This window comes from Epinephelus fuscoguttatus, linkage group LG8, assembly GCF_011397635.1.
Source record: "Epinephelus fuscoguttatus linkage group LG8, E.fuscoguttatus.final_Chr_v1".
NCBI lineage: Eukaryota > Metazoa > Chordata > Actinopteri > Perciformes > Serranidae > Epinephelus > Epinephelus fuscoguttatus.
In genome coordinates this window covers 21,904,655-21,923,188 of record NC_064759.1, presented here as the reverse complement: position 1 = coordinate 21,923,188, position 18,534 = coordinate 21,904,655, and the positions used below count along the sequence as shown (strand labels likewise).

General features: G+C 38.7%; 2 protein-coding genes and 1 long non-coding RNA gene across 8 annotated transcripts in view; 2 read left to right on the top strand and 1 right to left on the bottom strand.

Annotated features, from left to right (window-relative positions):
* The first annotated feature begins 308 nt into the window (after positions 1–308).
* On the top strand, positions 309–6,941 carry LOC125893356 (sialic acid-binding Ig-like lectin 5). Of its 2 annotated transcripts, none has more exons than XM_049583965.1 (7): positions 309–416; positions 1,163–1,285; positions 1,534–1,938; positions 2,227–2,547; positions 4,995–5,276; positions 5,571–5,667; positions 6,573–6,941. In XM_049583965.1, exons 2-7 carry the CDS (start codon positions 1,228–1,230, stop codon positions 6,667–6,669), a joined length of 1,260 nt encoding a protein of 419 aa, XP_049439922.1. In that variant the 5' UTR covers positions 309–416; positions 1,163–1,227; the 3' UTR covers positions 6,670–6,941. The 2 variants fall into 2 exon arrangements, with proteins under 2 accessions (XP_049439922.1, XP_049439921.1); XM_049583964.1 differs by having other exon boundaries at positions 5,568–5,667.
* The window catches only part of LOC125893362 (uncharacterized), a 92,150-nt gene continuing 75,840 nt past the window's right edge, over positions 2,225–18,534 (bottom strand). For 3 of the 4 annotated variants that reach the window (XR_007449879.1, XR_007449878.1, XR_007449877.1), the window contains exon 3: positions 2,225–2,335. This is a non-coding gene — a long non-coding RNA (uncharacterized LOC125893362). The remainder of the gene's footprint in view (positions 2,336–18,534) is intronic. The other variant, XR_007449876.1, reaches the window with a different exon arrangement.
* LOC125893355 (sialic acid-binding Ig-like lectin 10) lies at positions 9,768–14,028 on the top strand. 2 transcript variants are annotated; one of them, XM_049583963.1, is made up of 7 exons: positions 9,768–9,843; positions 10,128–10,232; positions 10,668–11,075; positions 11,359–11,682; positions 12,242–12,523; positions 12,823–12,919; positions 13,012–14,028. In XM_049583963.1, the coding sequence occupies exons 2-7, from the start codon at positions 10,172–10,174 to the stop codon at positions 13,106–13,108; spliced, it is 1,269 nt and encodes a 422-aa protein (XP_049439920.1). In that variant the 5' UTR covers positions 9,768–9,843; positions 10,128–10,171; the 3' UTR covers positions 13,109–14,028. The 2 variants fall into 2 exon arrangements, with proteins under 2 accessions (XP_049439920.1, XP_049439919.1); XM_049583962.1 differs by having other exon boundaries at positions 12,820–12,919.

The window sequence follows — 18,534 nt, the reverse complement described above, 5'->3', positions numbered from 1 at the left end:
TTGACTGTCTGAGAGTAAATGATACTTTTCAATGAAATTATCCACCCGCCTAATAAACAGTTTTTCTCATTTTTGACAGAACTGATGGTGTAGATATACAGATCACACTACAGTGTGCAGACTAGAGTATGCGTTCAGCTTTACAGTGAACTGTAGAACAGGAAAGAAAAATTAATGAAAGACACTGTAATCTCACATAAAAAATTATCCAATTCCTTAAAACAAACTGAGTCAGTAAATGGCGAACTTGGCTTTCTCAATTAATTTTTTTTAAATTACACATATACTTCCTGTTTTTAACAGTTTCACACAGATGATGTGAAGAACACAGACATAAAAAAGCAGAAAAGGAGAAGGAGAGAGAAACAGTAACTCTCAGAGGTCACTGTGGAGAGGAGAGAACAGGGCACAAGGAGGTAAAACACAACTTCTATCTTTTAAATGCCTTTTTTTATTAATTCATTCTTCCCCAAATAATATTTCAACAATATATCAGTGTTGCTGTTGAAGGTAACTGCAGTGAAGTTTATTCATACAGCAACTTGTGCTTCAAGTAATATCAGGATACCTGCTTAAAGTGGCAGCCACACACACTGTAGAACACAGTCAAAAGCTCTGGAAAAAGCTCAATCCAATTGCCAGAAAATATACTGGCACTGTTTCTGCAAACCACAGATATGTAACATTTGCTTGTTATTATGTAGCGGATACATTGAAACTATATATTCTGTTATTAACATATTTTATCTTTAGGCACAAAAAATACTTGGTCATGGTCAGGAAAATATCATGTTTGGGCTTCAAATCCCAGCTTTTTCTGATACGATTGCAGCTGAAAACGCTGCTGATATCTTGCTAAAAAAGAAACTGGTTTTGTTGTTTGTTAGTATTAAACAGTGGTCTGCAGCTTAGCAGCCTTCTTGCTCTGCCATGCCAGCCGCCCACCCCTCCATCTCTTCATGACAAACTGAGACCATGTACATGTAATCTGAATAACGTCACTTTAGAACAAATTGATACATATGAAACATGCAGCTTTAGAGCTATAGGCTGAGGGATCCTTGTGTTTATTTCATTATGGATGTATCAAAATCTGTAAAATCAAACCAGTTTCATCAACTTAACTTCCTGTTTTCACTTCACTTACCCTTTTTGTATAAAGTGTTTGTGCCTCTGAAAAGAAGAGTTTGTGTCAGAGGGAGAGTCTGTCTCACTCATCGAATCAGGATGTTTGTTCTCATCTGGGCAACTCTGCTTTTCTCTGTGAGAAGCAATGCTGACACAGGTATGCATCTTTCTTGTTAAACATTAGATTTTTATTATTTTTTTAATGGCTATTTATTTATCAAGTGTATTCTGGAAGAAAGATCATGTTAAATACTGATATAATACTGTGTTATCTGTTCAATGCTGCTGACAAAAGCAGTTATATAAAACAAAAACAGTCATAGTAGAAGCCATTCTTTATAGTTTATCACATATCACAGTCAAAATTTAAATATTTTAATATTCTTTCATTGTCTTTATTAACAGGTGCAGATTTGGGAAGACAATTCTGTAACAGAGGATACTGTATCACTCTCAGTGAAGGAGAAATAACAGCAGTGGCCGGACTCTGTGTTGTGATACCGTGTCTTTTCACCACTGGATATGGCTTTATACCCCAACATATAGTTTGGTACAAATGTGAACCATCTAAACCAAAATGTGATTCAGACATTATATTTAACACCAACAGAAATAACAGTAAAGTTCAGTCTGGGTTCAAAGGACAAGTGTCACTGTTGGAGCCTGATGTGTATCAGGGGAACTGCAGCATCATCGTCAATGACCTCACAGAGTCCGACTCTGGATCATATCAACTCAGAGTAAATGGTTTCCTGTATGGGAGGGGAGTTGGATATACATTCTATACAAGAGCAAGAGTCTCTGTTAAAGGTACAAAGAGCTACAACAAATATATTCAGTGAAGATGTTTATTGTTGTGCCTATAAACTGCAACAGTATGTTTGGTGAATTTATGTTCTCAGTGGAGCATGAAGTAATGTTTTGCATGTGTTGACCTCTCATGGCAACCAGAGGAACTGCAGCAGTTCCTGATAAACTCCTACTTATTGCCACATTGAAATGTTTAACAAATAATCTGATTATTTTTGCCTATATTTAAGTGAATGATTACCCTCAAGCTGCTCACCTGATTCCACTCATGAACTGTTCTCCCATTAGGTCTGACCCAGAGGCCCACAGTGATGATTCCTCCTCTGACAGAGGGACAGCAGACCACACTGACCTGCACTGCTCCTGGTCTCTGCTCTGGATCTGACCCTGAAATCACCTGGATGTGGAGAGGAGCAGGAGGGAAGGACTCTCACATCACAGGAAACATCACTGCTTTCAAGACTGAGGATCTGACTGCTTTCACTCAGAGACACAGCTCAACTTTGACCTTTAACCCTTCAGCTAAACACCACGGCACCGATGTCACCTGTAAGGTCAGCTTCACAAACAGCATCTCAACAGAGGAGACAGTGACTCTGAACGTGACCTGTGAGTAATGTGCATGCTGCACTTTATCCCTTCACATCTACCTTTTATCTTGCAAAAAAATACCAAAGTGTTCTGAGAAATTTTGCAGCTTCAGCATTGAGCTGGAAAGAAGTTTTCAGGATGCTATAAACGTTAACATTTTCTACAGTGTGATCTGTTTTTCTTAAAACATCTGTGGCCTTTTCCTCCCGAACATGTTGTTCCTGGACTGGGTCAGTATCTATGGAGCTACATGAGGGTCAAATTTTTTGTACTTGAAAAAATAAAATTTGAAACTGAAAATTCATGTGTTGATCTTGAATTTTGAAAAATACAACATTGTATTCAAAACAAAAATAAGTGTATGAAACGTTTTTTCAGGTTAAATATAATTTTGATTCACTTTGGTAATTCTTTTGAATGAATAATTTATTTTCACTTTTCACTTCCATATGTATTTTAACATTTGAGGTCTTATTTTTTTCAGTTGCATGTTTTATCTTTTCGGATTCAAATCTTATTTTTTCAGTTTCAAATCTTTTTTACACTTTCAGATCTTTTTTTTTTCAGTTTCAAATCTGTTTTTTGAGTTTCAGACTTTTGACCCTGATGTGGCGTGGGGGGCGTGGCATCAACTGAGAGGGGTGTGGAATCATGAGTGACAGTGCCTTCAGGGAACATAGGAACTAAAACAATTCTGACTCAACACTTACATACACCATATTCATGTGACTGGCAGTGTAGAAATTGATGCCAGTGACAAACTTCCATTTAGAAATCTGTTTTAGACAGTACTGAGCACCAATTGCGGTATAAGAGTGATAAATTATGCCAGATTTTGCAGTTCAACAGCCACATTTAAAGTGCTGATATGTCGGATTTCCACATAGCACTGTGAACGCAGCGTACTCTCTGGTCGGTCGGATCAATCTGCTGGAGCCCATAGGTCCAGCACACAGGTGAGAAATGTTAACTAAGTTTTGGGAAATCATAACAAATATTAAGGGGTCGTTTTTGTGACAATATTTTTTTTTTTTTTGTGAGGTCTTTTAAGTGGCGAATTTGTCAGAGCTGGAAAGTGTGATTGTCCACAGCTCCATCATCACGGCCCTGTTGATGCTTCCTCATCCAGTAAACGTGTCCCCTGGATGAAACCTTTGAGCTTGGGGAAAAGGAAACAATCCTAAAACACCTCCCTACTCACCTGGTGCCACAGAAATCACCTGGAGCCAGGTCAGGTGAATAGGGAGGTGTTTTAGAATTGTTCCCTTTTCCCCAAGCTCAAAGGTTTCATCCAGGGGACACGTCTGGATGAGGAAGCATCAACAGGGCCGTGACTATGGAGCTGTGAAAATGTATGTTGTCACAAAAACCCCTTAATATTTGTTATGATTTCCCAAAACTTAGTTAACATTTCTCACCTGTGTGCTGGACGTATGGGCTCCAGCACATTGACCCAACCGACCGGACGCCATCATCCAAGCAAAACGGACACTACGCTGCGTTCACATTGCTATGTGGAAATCGGACATATCAGCACTTAAAATGTGGCTGTTGATCTGCAAAATCTGGCATAATTTATCACTCTTATACCGCAATTGGTGCTCAGTACTGTCTAAAACAGATTTCTAAATGGAAGTTTGTCACTGGCATCAATTTCTACACTGCCAGTCACATGAATATGCTGTATGTAAGTGTTGAGTCAGAATTTTTTTAGTTCCTATGTTCCCCGAAGGCACTGTCACTCATGATTCCACACCCCTCTCAGCTGATGCCACGCCGCCCACGCCACATCAGGGTCAAAAGTCTGAAACTCAAAAACAAGATTTGAAACTGAAAAAAAAAAAGATCTGAAAGTGTAAAAAAGATTTGAAAGTGAAAAAATAAGATTTGAATCTGAAAAGATAAAACATGCAACTGAAAAAAATAAGACCTCAAATGTTAAAATACATATGGAAGTGAAAAGTGAAAATAAATTATTCATTCAAAAGAATTACCAAAGTGAAACAAAATTATATTTAATCTGAAAAAACGTTTCATACACTTATTTTTGTTTTGAATACAATGTTGTATTTTTCAAAATTCAAGATCAACACATGAATTTTCAGTTTCAAATTTTATTTTTTCAAGTACAAAAAATGTGACCCTCATGTAGCTCCATAAGTAGCCTGTTTAATCACAGTCAAAACAGTGGGTGACAAATCTGTAACTTGCCATGATCTAAATTTTTCCACCAATAACTTAAAATAACTTCAGTCAAGATCTGATTCTTCCCTTAGTTTCATTCAGTAAAATTCATTAGATGGAGGGGGACACATGTATGAGCCCTGATAAGGACCAGATAATGAAAGATGATACAGGATTCTGTGTGGATACTCAAATGGTTGAACTGACTTAAAGTGAGAAATATTGATGTAGTACATACTTTGTAAAAATCTCTGATCTTATAACTGTTTGTGTGTCCACAGTGTATCCAAAAATCCTAAATAGCTCTAAGTGTGAGCTTCAGTCAGAGGTCCTGACCTGTGTGTGTATCAGTGAGGGGTTTCCATTACCCACAATCAGATGGCCGCTGTTGAAGAACCAAGCAGAGTACTCTGTTACGACCACTGTGTCAAACCACACAGTCAACAGCACCCTCACCCTAACTGTCAAGGACCACAGCAACACTGCTGTTGAGTGTGTGAGCAGCAGTGAAGTTGGGAAAGCAAAGGCAAACCTCATCATTGTGACTTCAGAGAGGCGAGAAGGTGAACACACACACACATCAGCAATCAGTGATATCAATAAGAATGTACTTAGAACAAACTGTGTGTTGGAAGGAACATTGTCCATCAGCTGGAACACAAACCCCACTGTCGGCTATTATTTGTATATTCTTGAATAATTACATCAAAGGATTTTTGTAGTTTTTGGTATCAATCATTGACAGGTAACACTGTGTAAATGAGGGCATCAAGCTAACACAGTAGCTACTTTGTGTACAACATTAAAATAACACTTGAACAATTATACAACCTACATTTCCTCATCTCTAATAGCAGATGAACATGGACCGTGTGCAGTGCTTCTCTGGACTGTCGTCACTGTTGTATCTCTCATCGTGAATGTCCTCTGCATAATCCTCTTGATGTTCCTTTGGTATGTTACTGCTTCATCATTTTAAAGGGGAACTAACATTTTTTTCAACCTGGGCCCTATTTTCCTATCTACTTTTGTCTAAATGAGTGATAGGATGTTAAATATTTGACATTTCTTCAGTACGAAGCTAGGGCTGACCTGCCTGCAGCCCGTGAGCACATGCTATATTAAATAATAGGGCACTCAGACAGCGTCAAACAACGTCAAAATACGTCCAATAAAAGTGATTTTTTTTTTCACACAGTTAGTATAATTATCCGACAACATAACGGAAAGGAGATATGAACGTTTGTTTTTAACTTTAGTTGAGTTCGGACATGTTCGTCATCCTGTTGCTGCTCCCTCTCAGCCATGACTACTCCAAACAGAGTAACTCATCACGTTTGTAAGGTCACTCCAGCGGTAACTTCCTGCAGCAATTCAGATCTCGCGAGATGTGAGATTTCAGAGCCAGACTTTCACTCTCTGAGTGTTTTGACTTGCCACAACAAACATGTCCGAATTTTTACCCGACTTTGACCAACTGGATCTGGATGAGCCATTTGAATTTGATAACCACTGTTTTGATGACTTTCCATTATGTTGTCGGATAATTATACTAACAATCCGAGCCTATCTGTGTGAAAAAAAATGCACTTTTAGTGGACGTATTTTGACGTTGTTTGACGCTGTCTGAGTGCCCCATTATTTAATATAGCGTGTGCTCACGGGCTGCAGGCAGGTCAGCCCTAGCTTCTTACTGGAGAAATGTCAAATATTGGACAGCCTATCACTCATTTAGACAAAAGTAGATCGGAAAATAGGGCCCAGGTTGAAATAAACATTAGTTCCCCTTTAAGCTCTGAAGGCTCCGTTAATGCAGCGGAGACATTGACATCATGTGTCTCTCTTTCTTCTCTCCAAAGGATCACAAGAAAAAAGGTGAAACCAAACCAAGAGGACAGAACGTACATGTCACTGCAGAAAACAGGCCCATCACCAGAGTATGATGTGATTGTCTAACCTCTGAACTAACAAGTGTCAGCTTCCATTGAGCGAAGGAGAAGACGGCTCGTCCATACTTCCATTCAACATGTGTCATGATTTATAAATATAACATTTCTTTAAATTATCTGAATATGATTAAAACTTAAATTTAGCATTTGTATTTTTGTTTTAGTTTATATCTTATGAACCTTTAATGAACCGGGAGACGTCCACTGATCATGCATTAGGCTAGTATCAAGTGCTTTGCAGATATATCAACCGGTCTGGAGATCTGTTTTTGATAATAAAGGCCATTTTGATTTGTAGATTAGGTGTAGAGATTTCCTTTGCCATGCATCACAAACAATGACAAGTCATTATAGCTGCACAGATGTATGAATATTTGACTCAAAGAATATTGAACGTTGCCCGTTAATCAAACAAAATGGCACATTTGTTACAACTCAGTCATACAAAAAGTCTTACCTCTGGTTAAACCTGGCCACAGCCAGACAGTGGACTACTTTTATGTGTGTAAGAGGCTGAAATATGACACTATTTTTTTGTCCATATTCTAAGATAAATGAAAATGCCGTTATACAACAAGAGAAGCTATGGCTGTAGCCGTGCATGAACTTGACTGAAAGATCAGAGAACGGAAAGGAAAGATTTTATCTGGTTAGTCTTGGACTTGAGGTTATTGTGCTGTCAGTAGTTTACTGATGATCAGATTTGTGGCACCTTTTCTCTTTTTCAGTGTTTGAAAGTCAGTTGATTGGTCCACCACTAGAATATCTCGAGAAATATCAGATAGCTTTTCATGAAATTAAATTTTGTACATAAGATCACCGGCCACTTTATTAGGTACACCTTGCTAGTTCCAGGTTGGACCCCTTTTGCCTTCAGACCTGCCTTAATTCTTGGTGGCATAGATTCAACATGTTGCTGGAAACATTCCTCAGAGATTTTGGTCCATATTGACATGATAGCATCACACAGTTGCTGCAGATTTGTCAGCTGCACATCCATGATACGAATCTCCCGTTCCACCACATCCCTAAGGTGCTCTATTGGATTGAGACCTGGTGACTGTGGAGGCCACTGGAGTACAGTGAACTCATTGTCATGTTCAAGAAACCAGTTTGAGATGATTTGAGCTTTGTGACATGGTGCGTTATCCTGCTGGAAGTAGCCATCAGAAGATGGGTACACTGAGGTCATAAAGTGATGGAAAGGGTCAGCAACAATACTCAGGTAGGCTGTGGTGTTTAAACCATGCTCAGTTGGTACTAAGGGGCCCAAGAAAATATCCCCCACATCATTACACCACCACCACCAGCCTGAACTGTTGATACAGGGCAGCTGTCATGTTGTTAACGCCAAATTCTGACCCTACCATCTGAATGTCGCAGCAGAAATCCAGACTCATCAGACCAGGCAACGTCTTACCAATCTTCTACTGTCCAGTTTTGGTGAGCCTGTGTGAACTGTAGCCTCAGTTTCCTGTTGTTAGCTGACAGGAGTGGCACCTGGTGTGGTCTTCTGCTGCTTTGATGTGTTGTTCGTTCAGAGATGGTCTTCTTTATACCTTGGTTGTAATGAGTGGTTATTAGAGTCACTGTTGCCTTTCTATCATCTTGAACCAGTGTGTCCATTCTCCTCTGACCTCTGGCATCTACAAGAGAGATCTGCCGCTCACTGGATATTTTCTCTTTCTGGGACCATCCTCTGCAAACCCTAGAGATGGTTGTGCATAAAAATCCCAGTAGATCAGCAGTTTCTGAAATACTCAGACCAGCCCGTCTGGCACCAACAACCGTGCCACCTTCAAAGTCACTTAAATCACCTTTCTTCCTCATTCTGATGCTCGGTTTGAACTTCAGCAGGTCGTCTTGACCAAGTCTACATGCATTGAGTTGCTGCCACGTGATTGGCTGATAAGCTATTTGCATTAACCAGCAGTTAAACAGGTGTACCTACTAAAGTGACCAGTGAGTGTATATTCATGGTGCCCAGAAACTGAACCCTTATGACTTTAGTGATCCCTTGACTTTTGATCAAACGCCATCATGGGGTTTGTTTGGTTTTGAGTGAAATGTCTCAAAGACTGTTGGAGTGATTGCTATGGAACACAGTCATGTGCCCCTCAGGATGAGTTGTAATAAGTGTGGTGACTTTCTGACGTGACGCCATTATCAGCTCAAAATTTTAGTATGTTTAATATGACTAAACACCTGCACTGCCCCACTGATGACATCAGCCTCAGCTATACTTTGTTTACTGCTTTTAGCAAGTGTTAGCATGGTAATACGCAAAACTAAGATGTTACTTGCTAAACAGCAGTATACTAACATGTCATTGTGAGCTCATCACACTGATGTGAGTATTTAGCTCAAAGCATGAGTGAAAGATCTGCAATCTTACTGACAATCTTGAAATAAGATATTGCACCAAAATCACAAAAAGAGAAGTGCTCTTCAGAATCTGCATATTGTAAAATCACACAAATGGGATAAATTCAGACCCTTTTTGTTTCAGTATTAATACATTTCTAGTCTTATTATGATGGCTATACTCATGTTCAACACATCTACTGTTTCAGGGTAGCAAGTGTTATGTTTTTAACCAGGTACTTAGTGATTAGAATTAGCCACAAAGACAGCTTCATAAAAAACTGACAAGAAGGAGTTTCCATTCGTGTTTTTAGTAGTGAGTATGGAGCTTCTAATTGGGATAGACAACATGATTTCTTCTATGGTAACTAGTAAACAGTACCTTCGGATACTGCAAAAAATAAGCCAGAAAAATATAAATGCAGAGCTCGAGGCTGCATTGTTAACATTTATAACAGAAATAAATAACATTTGAATTTTATCAGTAACAAAACACTCATCTGACCGTCAATACTCTCATGTCAACATGGATATAAAACAATAATAACGACAATTACAGTCCTCACCCAATGCTGTGCAGACTATGTGTTCTGCTTTAGTGTAGAACAGAAGTTAAAAGATGCTGTAATATGACCACAATTTATTCAATTCCTTAAACAAATTATGTCACAAAAAAGTGGCTCAGTATGTCTCCAACACAAATAAGTGTCTTCCTCAATATCACAGTCAGAAAAGGAGAAGGAAGAGAGTTAGTCAGTTAAAAGCAAAGTCACTCAGCAGACATCACTGTGGACAGGAGAGAACAACGCAGAAAGAGGTAAAAAACAACTTTTATTTTATCTTATAAATACCTTTATGAGTGTGTAATTCTTCCCTGAATGATATATTCAGAGATATCAGTGTTATTGAGCAGCTGTGATTGTGGAAATTGTGGAAGTTTAATGATATAGCAACTTGTGTTTTATAATGGAAAAAAAAGGTCAGGAAATAGGTGTATACATGTACACCTGCATGTATATATATAAAGACAGATAGTAGATGTTTCTGAACCACATTCATCAACTTCACTTCTTGTTTTTCTTAAACTCGTTTTATATGAAGTGTTGGTGCTTTTGAAAAGAAGAGACTGTCTCAGTCATATCAGGATGTTTGGTCTCATCTGGGCAGCTCTACTTTTCTCTGTGAGAGGCAGCAGTGCTGACACAGGTAAGCATCTTTATCTTAACATTAGATGTTTTTATTTCTCAAATAAAATTATGAATTTTAAATAGTCTAAGATTATTTGTTTTGATAAATGTTTTAATGTTTAACTAGAATGCTTGAAAACTACAAATATGGAGGTTTTTTTTCACTTTTCAGCACTCAAAACCATATTCACTTTGAAACTATGGGATAAATTGTTATTTAAATAACTCTTCTATTTAACAAAGAATTTTTATAAGAAAATACGTAAAAAAAAGTGGAGCTCTGCTGTTGTTTGCTCAGCGCTGCTGACAACAACAGTTCTATAAAACAAAAACAGTCAATGTGCTTTCTGTCAGGTGTGGTAGCATTTCTTCATCATTTACTGAATATCATGGGGTATATTTAGAATTAAATTTTCCTCTTTCCCTGCCTCTCTCTCACTGTTTGCATTAACAGGTGCATCAGTGGGGCTAAGACCATTCTGTTTCAGAGGACAATGTATCACTCTTAGTGAAGGAGAAATAACAGCAGTGGCCGGACTCTGTGTTGTGATACCATGTCTTTTCACCACTGGATATGGCTTTATACCCCAACATATAGTTTGGTACAAATGTGAACCATCTAAACCAAAATGTGGTGATTCAGACATTATATTCAACACTTACAAGAACAGTAAAGTTCAGTCTGGGTTCAAAGGACGAGTGTCACTATTGGAGCCTGATATGAATCATGGGAACTGCAGCATCATCATCAATGACCTCACAGAGTCCGACTCTGGATCATATCAACTCAGAGTAAATGGTCTCCTGAATGGGAGGGAAGTTGGATATACATTCTCTTCAAGAGCAAGAGTCTCTGTTAAAGGTACAAAGAGCTACAACAAATATATTCAGTGAAGATGTTTATTGTTGTGCCTATAAACTGCAACAGTATGTTTGGTGAATTTATGTTCTCAGTGGAGCATGAAGTAATGTTTTGCATGTGTTGACCTCTCATGGCAACCAGAGGAACTGCAGCAGTTCCTGATAAACTCCTACTTATTGCCACCAGTGTTTAAGAAAGTATCTGATAATTTTGCCCATATTTAAGTGAATGATTACTCTCAAGCTGCTCACCTGATTCCACTCATGAACTGCTCTCCCATTAGGTCTGACCCAGAGGCCCACAGTGATGATTCCTCCTCTGACAGAGGGACAGCAGACCACACTGACCTGCACTGCTCCTGGTCTCTGCTCTGGATCTGTTCCTGAAATCACCTGGATGTGGAGAGGAGCAGGAGGGAAGGTCTCTCACATCACAGGAAACATCACTGCTTTCAAGACTGAGGATCTGACTGCTTTCACTCAGAGACACAGCTCAACTTTGACCTTTAATCCTTTGGGTACCCAGCACCACGGCACCGATGTCACCTGTAAGGTCAGCTTTGCAAACAACATCGCTACAGAGGAGACAGTGACTCTGAACGTGACCTGTGAGTAATGTGCATGCTGCACTTTATCCCTTCACATCTACCTTTTATCTTGCAAAAAAATACCAAAGTGTTCTCCCAGCTCACTGCTGATGTTCTGAGAAATTTTGCAGCATCAACATTGAGCTGGAAAGAAGTTTTCAGGATGCTATAAACATTAACATCTTCTACAGTGTGATCTGTTTTTCTTAAAACATCTGATGCCTTTCCCTCCCGAACATGTTGTTCCTGGATTGGGATCAGTAGCCTGTTTAATTACAGTCAAAACAATGAGCGACAAATTACTTATTTAACCATCTGTAACTTGCCATGATCTAAATTTCTCCACCAATAACTTAAAATAACTTCAGTCAAGATCTGATTCTTCCCTTAGTTTCATTTTGTAAAATTCATTAGATGGAGGGGGACACATGTATGAGCCCTGATAAAGACCAGATAATGAAAGATGATACAGGATTCTGTGTGGATACTCAAATGGTTGAACTGACTTAAAGTGAGAAATATTGATATAGTACATACTTTGTAAAAATCTCTGATCTTATAACTGTTTGTGTGTCCACAGTGTATCCAATGATCCTAATTAGCTCTAAGTGTGAGCTTCAGTCAGAGGTCCTGACCTGTGTGTGTATCAGTGAGGGGTTTCCATTACCCACAATCAGATGGCCGCTGTTGAAGAACCAAGCAGAGTACTCTGTTACGACCACTGTGTCAAACCACACAGTCAACAGCACCCTCACCCTAACTGTCAAGGACCACAGCAACACTGCTGTTGAGTGTGTGAGCAGCAGTGAAGTTGGGAAAGCAAAGGCAAACCTCATCATTGTGACTTCAGAGAGGCGAGAAGGTGAACACACACACACATCAGCAATCAGTGATATCAATAAGAATGTACTGAGAACAAACTGTGTGTTGGTGTGAAAGGAACATTGTCCATCAGCTGGAACACAAACCCCACTGTCGGCTATTATTTGTATATTCTTGAATAATTACATCAAAGGATTTTTGTAGTTTTTGGTATCAATCATTGACAGGTAACACTGTGTAAATGAGGGCATCAAGCTAACACAGTAGCTACTTTGTGTACAACATTAAAATAACACTTGAACAATTATACAACCTACATTTCCTCATCTCTAATAGCAGATGAACATGGACCGTGTGCAGTGCTTCTCTGGACTGTCGTCGCTGTTGTATCTCTCATCGTGAATGTCCTCTGCATAATCCTCTGGATGTTCCTTTGGTATGTTACTGCTTCATCATTTTAAGCTTCTAAGGCTCTGTTAATACAGTAGAGACTTTGACATCAGGTGTCTATCTTTATTCTCTCCAAAGGATCACAAGAAAAAAGGTGAAACCAAACCAAGAGGACAGAACGTACATGTCACTGCAGAAAACAGGCCCATCACCAGAGTATGATGTGATTGTCTAACCTCTGAGCTAACAAGTGTCAGCTTCCCCTGAGTGAAGGAGAAGACAGCAAGTCCATACTTCCATTCAACATGTGTCACTTATTTGAATATAATTTTAAATTAAATTAAATTAAATTAAAATTTAAATTAAATTTAGAATTATACAATAATTTTCAATTCATGACACCCAATTTAGCTCCAAATCCACAAAACCAGCCTGAAAATGAAGGAAATCTGAAATGACTGCATTAGAGTCAATGGAGCACAGCTGTGTTGTTGTCAGACCCTGGTCTGAGACGGCCAGATGCCGCTTTATGAATGGCCAGTCTGCGTCCAGGAGTGGGACTTAGCGAAAGGTCACTTGTGATGGCAACTGTATTTTTACTAATATGTCTGCGATGCATTCTGTAAGGTCGACCTAAAAAGGAATCAGGATTATTTTTGCAGTATGATCTTTGTAATTGTTTTTGATAATAAAGGCCACTTTTGATATAGAGATCTCCTTCGCCATGTATCACAAACAATAAAACACCTTATAGCTATAATTATGAATATTTGGCCCTAAGAACATTGAAGTTCAAGAAAAATCACCCAAGGAAAAGAAACGCAGAAACGACACGTAGATAATATGCCCCACTTTTGACATTCTCAACCTTTATTTCCGAAACAGTTTCCTCTGGCAGGAAACACAACCCACAAAACTTAACTTTGGAACAGCACACACAGAAAGTGACACATCATGTGACTCTGTCAAGCACAAAGTATGTTTTAACTCTTAATTCTTCTTGTTAAAAAGGTGGACCTGATGCTACACAGATATACTGCCAAATTAAATGAATAAAAAAAAAATGTTTTCTTGAATTCTGTCATTAATACACCACATGCTGAATATGTGCATGTGTTTTCTGACAGCCAACAAAACACTTGTAACTCAAAGTGTTGCAACACAAATATTCAGATATTATTATCATTACATCGTTTAATCAACACTTAGTGCTTTTTAAGATGAATTTTAAAAATAGAAATGTATATATATATATATATATATATATATATATATAATAAGCCTACGATACATTTGCCATAGTTTGAACTTATTAATGTATTTTCTGGGGCTGTAAGACTTTCAGAGTTACGTGATGTTGGTTTAATGTCAGTAATTACTGCCCTTCATCCACGTCATCTGTCATCACACTGCATTTAATACAACCCCCTCAAGATCTGTCTCTAAGATTTCTGACCCACCTCGGTATCTGTTAACCACCTGTTTCTCATCCATCCCTACTGTTCCTGTCTCATCTGAGGAGCAGCAGGTCTCTGTAGGAGGCATCTCAGAGAGAGGTTGAAATCGCAAACCTTTACAATCCAGATTGTCCTATAGTACTTTTGGCCATTTATACAGAACAGCCCCTTTAATGGCACGAGTTATAAAATGTTATTGTGATTTCAGAAATCCCCCAAATGATCTTTTTTTTAGCAGTTACTGATCCTGTGTTACTCTGACTTGGGGAAGAAAACTTTGTTTTTCTCACATGCCTTAATGGTGAACAAATAATTGAACTGCAGTCAAAGGGGACAGTGATTAACATTAGCAAAACTACATCCAAATATCTGTTTGCAAACGCTCACACAACTTGTGCAGTATAATCCAAAATCACTGATTTTCAATAGTTAATCACAATTATTCACAATTTAAATCGCATGTCTAATATTCCATCATTTTAGCCTTATTTTCTGGATGTGACCGAGGACGAGACACCTCCACCTGGAGTAGTATCCAGCTGGGCTTTATCTAGAGCTGGCGAGATATATTTCGGCCGCGCTTTGGAAAGCAGAGCTAAATGGTAAGCAAACATGGCAGCACACCAGTAAGGTAAGACAACACGTTTACATATCGTTTTCTATATGTTCTCTGACATTTATCCTAATGATATGAGGCGGTCTTTGTGGAAAAAAAGCTTGTTTAGTGGACTAACTTTGCACTTGAAAGGATGGCCATTCACTTACGTTTTAACAGGTCTGACGCTACTATGCGCCCCGGCCGTATCTAGGCTAATGGCTAACATGCTAACTATTATTTTTATGTCATTAGTCACTTGAAACAAATTTAGGACGATAGGAGACAGGTTGAAATAAACCGAAATTTCCCTTTAACAGAGTGTCTTGTTTGCGAAATAAAGGAATGCAAAAAAAATTACTTTGTGATCTTGACTTTTAGATTTATTAATTTCAAATCAGTGCTGCACTGCTTCAACAGTGTGGGCCTGGTCTAACTGTCAAAGCAAAGGAATGCAATGTCCAGTCAGTGTCAATTATTTGCTTATTTAATGTTTATTTGTATAAGGACAAATATGTAGCATACATGAATGCCACACACCACAGCCTTTATAGCCTAAGCTAATTTGCAATGCCTGTCCCTTACTGGGGAAGATACAAAGACTCAGCAACAAGAACGCAAGTAACAGTGTAATGTACAAACAACAATAAGAAATACAGACAGAACAACACAAGACACAAACTGCTAGTTTAAAGCAATCCAAATCAGGATCCAATTTGAGTTCTGTAGGTAAAGAAATCCACGTGTTAAAGCTGTTTGTCCAAATGAGGTTTTACTCACGTGTTACTGAGCCAGAAGGTCTAAGTGGAACCACAAGGTCACTGAGCACCTGGGGAGCCTGATTATGCAGTCATTTATGGATGAGTGAAACTTGCAAAATTAATGAAATAATCAAAACTTAACATATTTAGTTTCTAAAGAACATGGCAATGATGTGCTCTTGTTGGTTTCCTGTCCAAAAATTTAATTGCTCCATTGTATATCATTGTAAGAGGCTTAGTTATTGTTGATGCTGCTTACACAGTAACTTAAATGTGAAAAAATCATAGCATGCATGAAACTGTTGGCAGCGTGAAATGGAAGACAGTCTCTGACAAGTCCAGCTGCATGCAAGTTTGCTTTTGCAACCCTGCTCAACATCTTAACATGCTTCTCAAATTTTAGCTGTGAATCTAATATGAGGCCAAGGTCTTTTACCTCTGAGACATGACATGAAAGGTCACAACATGCCAACCTGAGGATGTCCCTTAGACCCGAGTTTTCCACGATGTTGACTGGTCTGCAGTCAGTTGCCACCTGTTTTGCAAGTGCTGAAGTTAACTTCTTTGATTTAGTTTCAACCACAGGTCTGTGGCAATTCACATACTCCAAAATAGCGTTCTGCAAGCGTTAGCAATGTGGTTGCCTGCTGAAATCTGATCAGCTGCACGTGTAGGCTTAGCACGTAGGTTGAAGCTTTGGTGATATTTTAATTCTGCTTGACACAAGTTGTCAATAGAGCCATCTGGGAGTTTTTAAAGTGAAATGAGCTATTCAGAAGCACAGGAATGTTATTTTTCATCACTGTGGCAACAGGAAGCAGGAAACCACTGTGGCAGATTGACTACAAGTAAGAGTGCGTCGGAGGGACAAAATAGCGGCATACGATTAACAGGAATGTTTAAAATTATTATTATTATTATTTTTTTTTAAAGATTTTTTTTGGACATTTTTGCCTTTATAGATAGGACAGCTAAGCGTGAAAGGTGGAGAGACAGGGGGTAATGACATGCAGTAAAGGGCCACCCGGGCCACTGCGGCAACAGCCTCGTACATGGGGCTCCTGCTCTATCCACTAAGCCACCAACGCCCCTAAAATATTACAGTTTTAGCAAAAATGCATGTGTTTAGAAAGTACTGAGCATGTGACTGGATAAATGACATTTGGATTATACTGAATGATTTGTGTGAGTTTTTGTAAACGAATGTTTAGATATTGTTTTGTTGTTGTTAAACTCAGACCCCTACAAATTCAATTTATCAAGAATTTTTTTTCTGTTTTTGGTCTCTTCTTCACCGTGAAGGCATGTCCGAAAAATGTTTTCTTCCAGGATTCAGCATAATACCTGGTGGAAAACTAATATCAAAATGGTCATTAGGGGGCAAAGTATTCCTCTAAGTAAACATAAGGCCAAACTGCAGGCATGTTATCTTGATCTATAACCTAATATGTAAACGGTTTACGTAATCAGAAACCAAAGTCGACAACAGTCAGGTCAGGAGCAGCAAACACAGATGTGAAATATGTGAAATGTTGAAGCAGAAGTAAACCTGTGCTGATGTTAAAAGTATCCTGGCTGTGTTTCATTTCAGTCAGGAGAGCCAGGTGAATAAAGTAAAGATAAATGTTTAATACAGATTAACAGATGATATGTGATGAGTAAGAGTTGACAGAAAGTCTTTGGTGCATAGACTCCCCAGGAAATTGTTACTGAAGGGCATTTGCCTTGAGCAGCAGCAAATAAATCCCCCCATGGAGTCCAGACGCTGGTGGTGGTGGTGGCTCTGCCAAGACTGATGGGCTAATTAGGCTGATGAAGCTGATGAAACTTCGAAGACCAGGTGATGATGGGGAGGTGGAGGGTGTGTACAACTGAATTCTCTGATCTCAACACGCTCCCACACACAGTGGTACAATGTCCCTTTATGTATGTGGCATTCAAAGCATTGGTCATAAATATTTGGATCAAACTTGTTCAGCTTCACCGGTGTGATGTATGTTCTCATTACCCCATTATATCGTAGTAATCTCAGTCGAGTATTGATGGTTTGAGTTTGAGCTTTTGCACATATTGCATCCCTTTCACTCTCTAAAATCTCCTCTCGTAGGTCTTGAATCTGTTCCGTTCTCTTACTTTCAGTGTTGTCCTTATGGTTATCAACCAACAGAAGGTTCAAGTTAGTAACCAGACCTTTTCCAAAGCAGTTCCTATCCCCCTTACTCCTGAGGGCACTACTGTAGAAATGATTATGTGCGCAACTTCCAGTGAGATAGCAGAAGTAGAATTAAGCTAGTTAGTCCCATAGACTATCTGTGGTTACTCTCAGTCTTGGTGGCTAACTGCCGATGCTGGTTCTTTTCTAAAGTAATTTGCCTTCAGTTTAGCAAATACTGATTTATTTTTTAACAAATATTTAACTCATGTTAACTAAGCATTTTCTAAAATGTCTTTGCGGAGCTCTGGTACCTGTTGCACTGTCTGTAACAACTAACTGTCTCCAGCAACTGTGTTGAACATGTAACCAGAACAAAAAGGGATTGTTCCTGTTGCCAAAGGTACCGTTTATATGTGAAACAAAACCACAAGATATTCACCAGACATAGCGAAAAAGTATTAAATCAAAACAAGAAAAGAAAACAAGAAGTATAGTCAGGCCATCTGTAATAACTTCTAATAATAGACTTCCTAAAATAACAGGTAGATACAAGGGTCTGGAAAGTAATAAAAGGTTGTGTAATCTGTGTAATGACGGCCACCTGGGAGATGAATATCATGTTTTGTTTGAATGTAAAAATTTAACCATCTCTGAGAACAGAAACAAGTACTTGCCTAAATATTTTTTAAATCA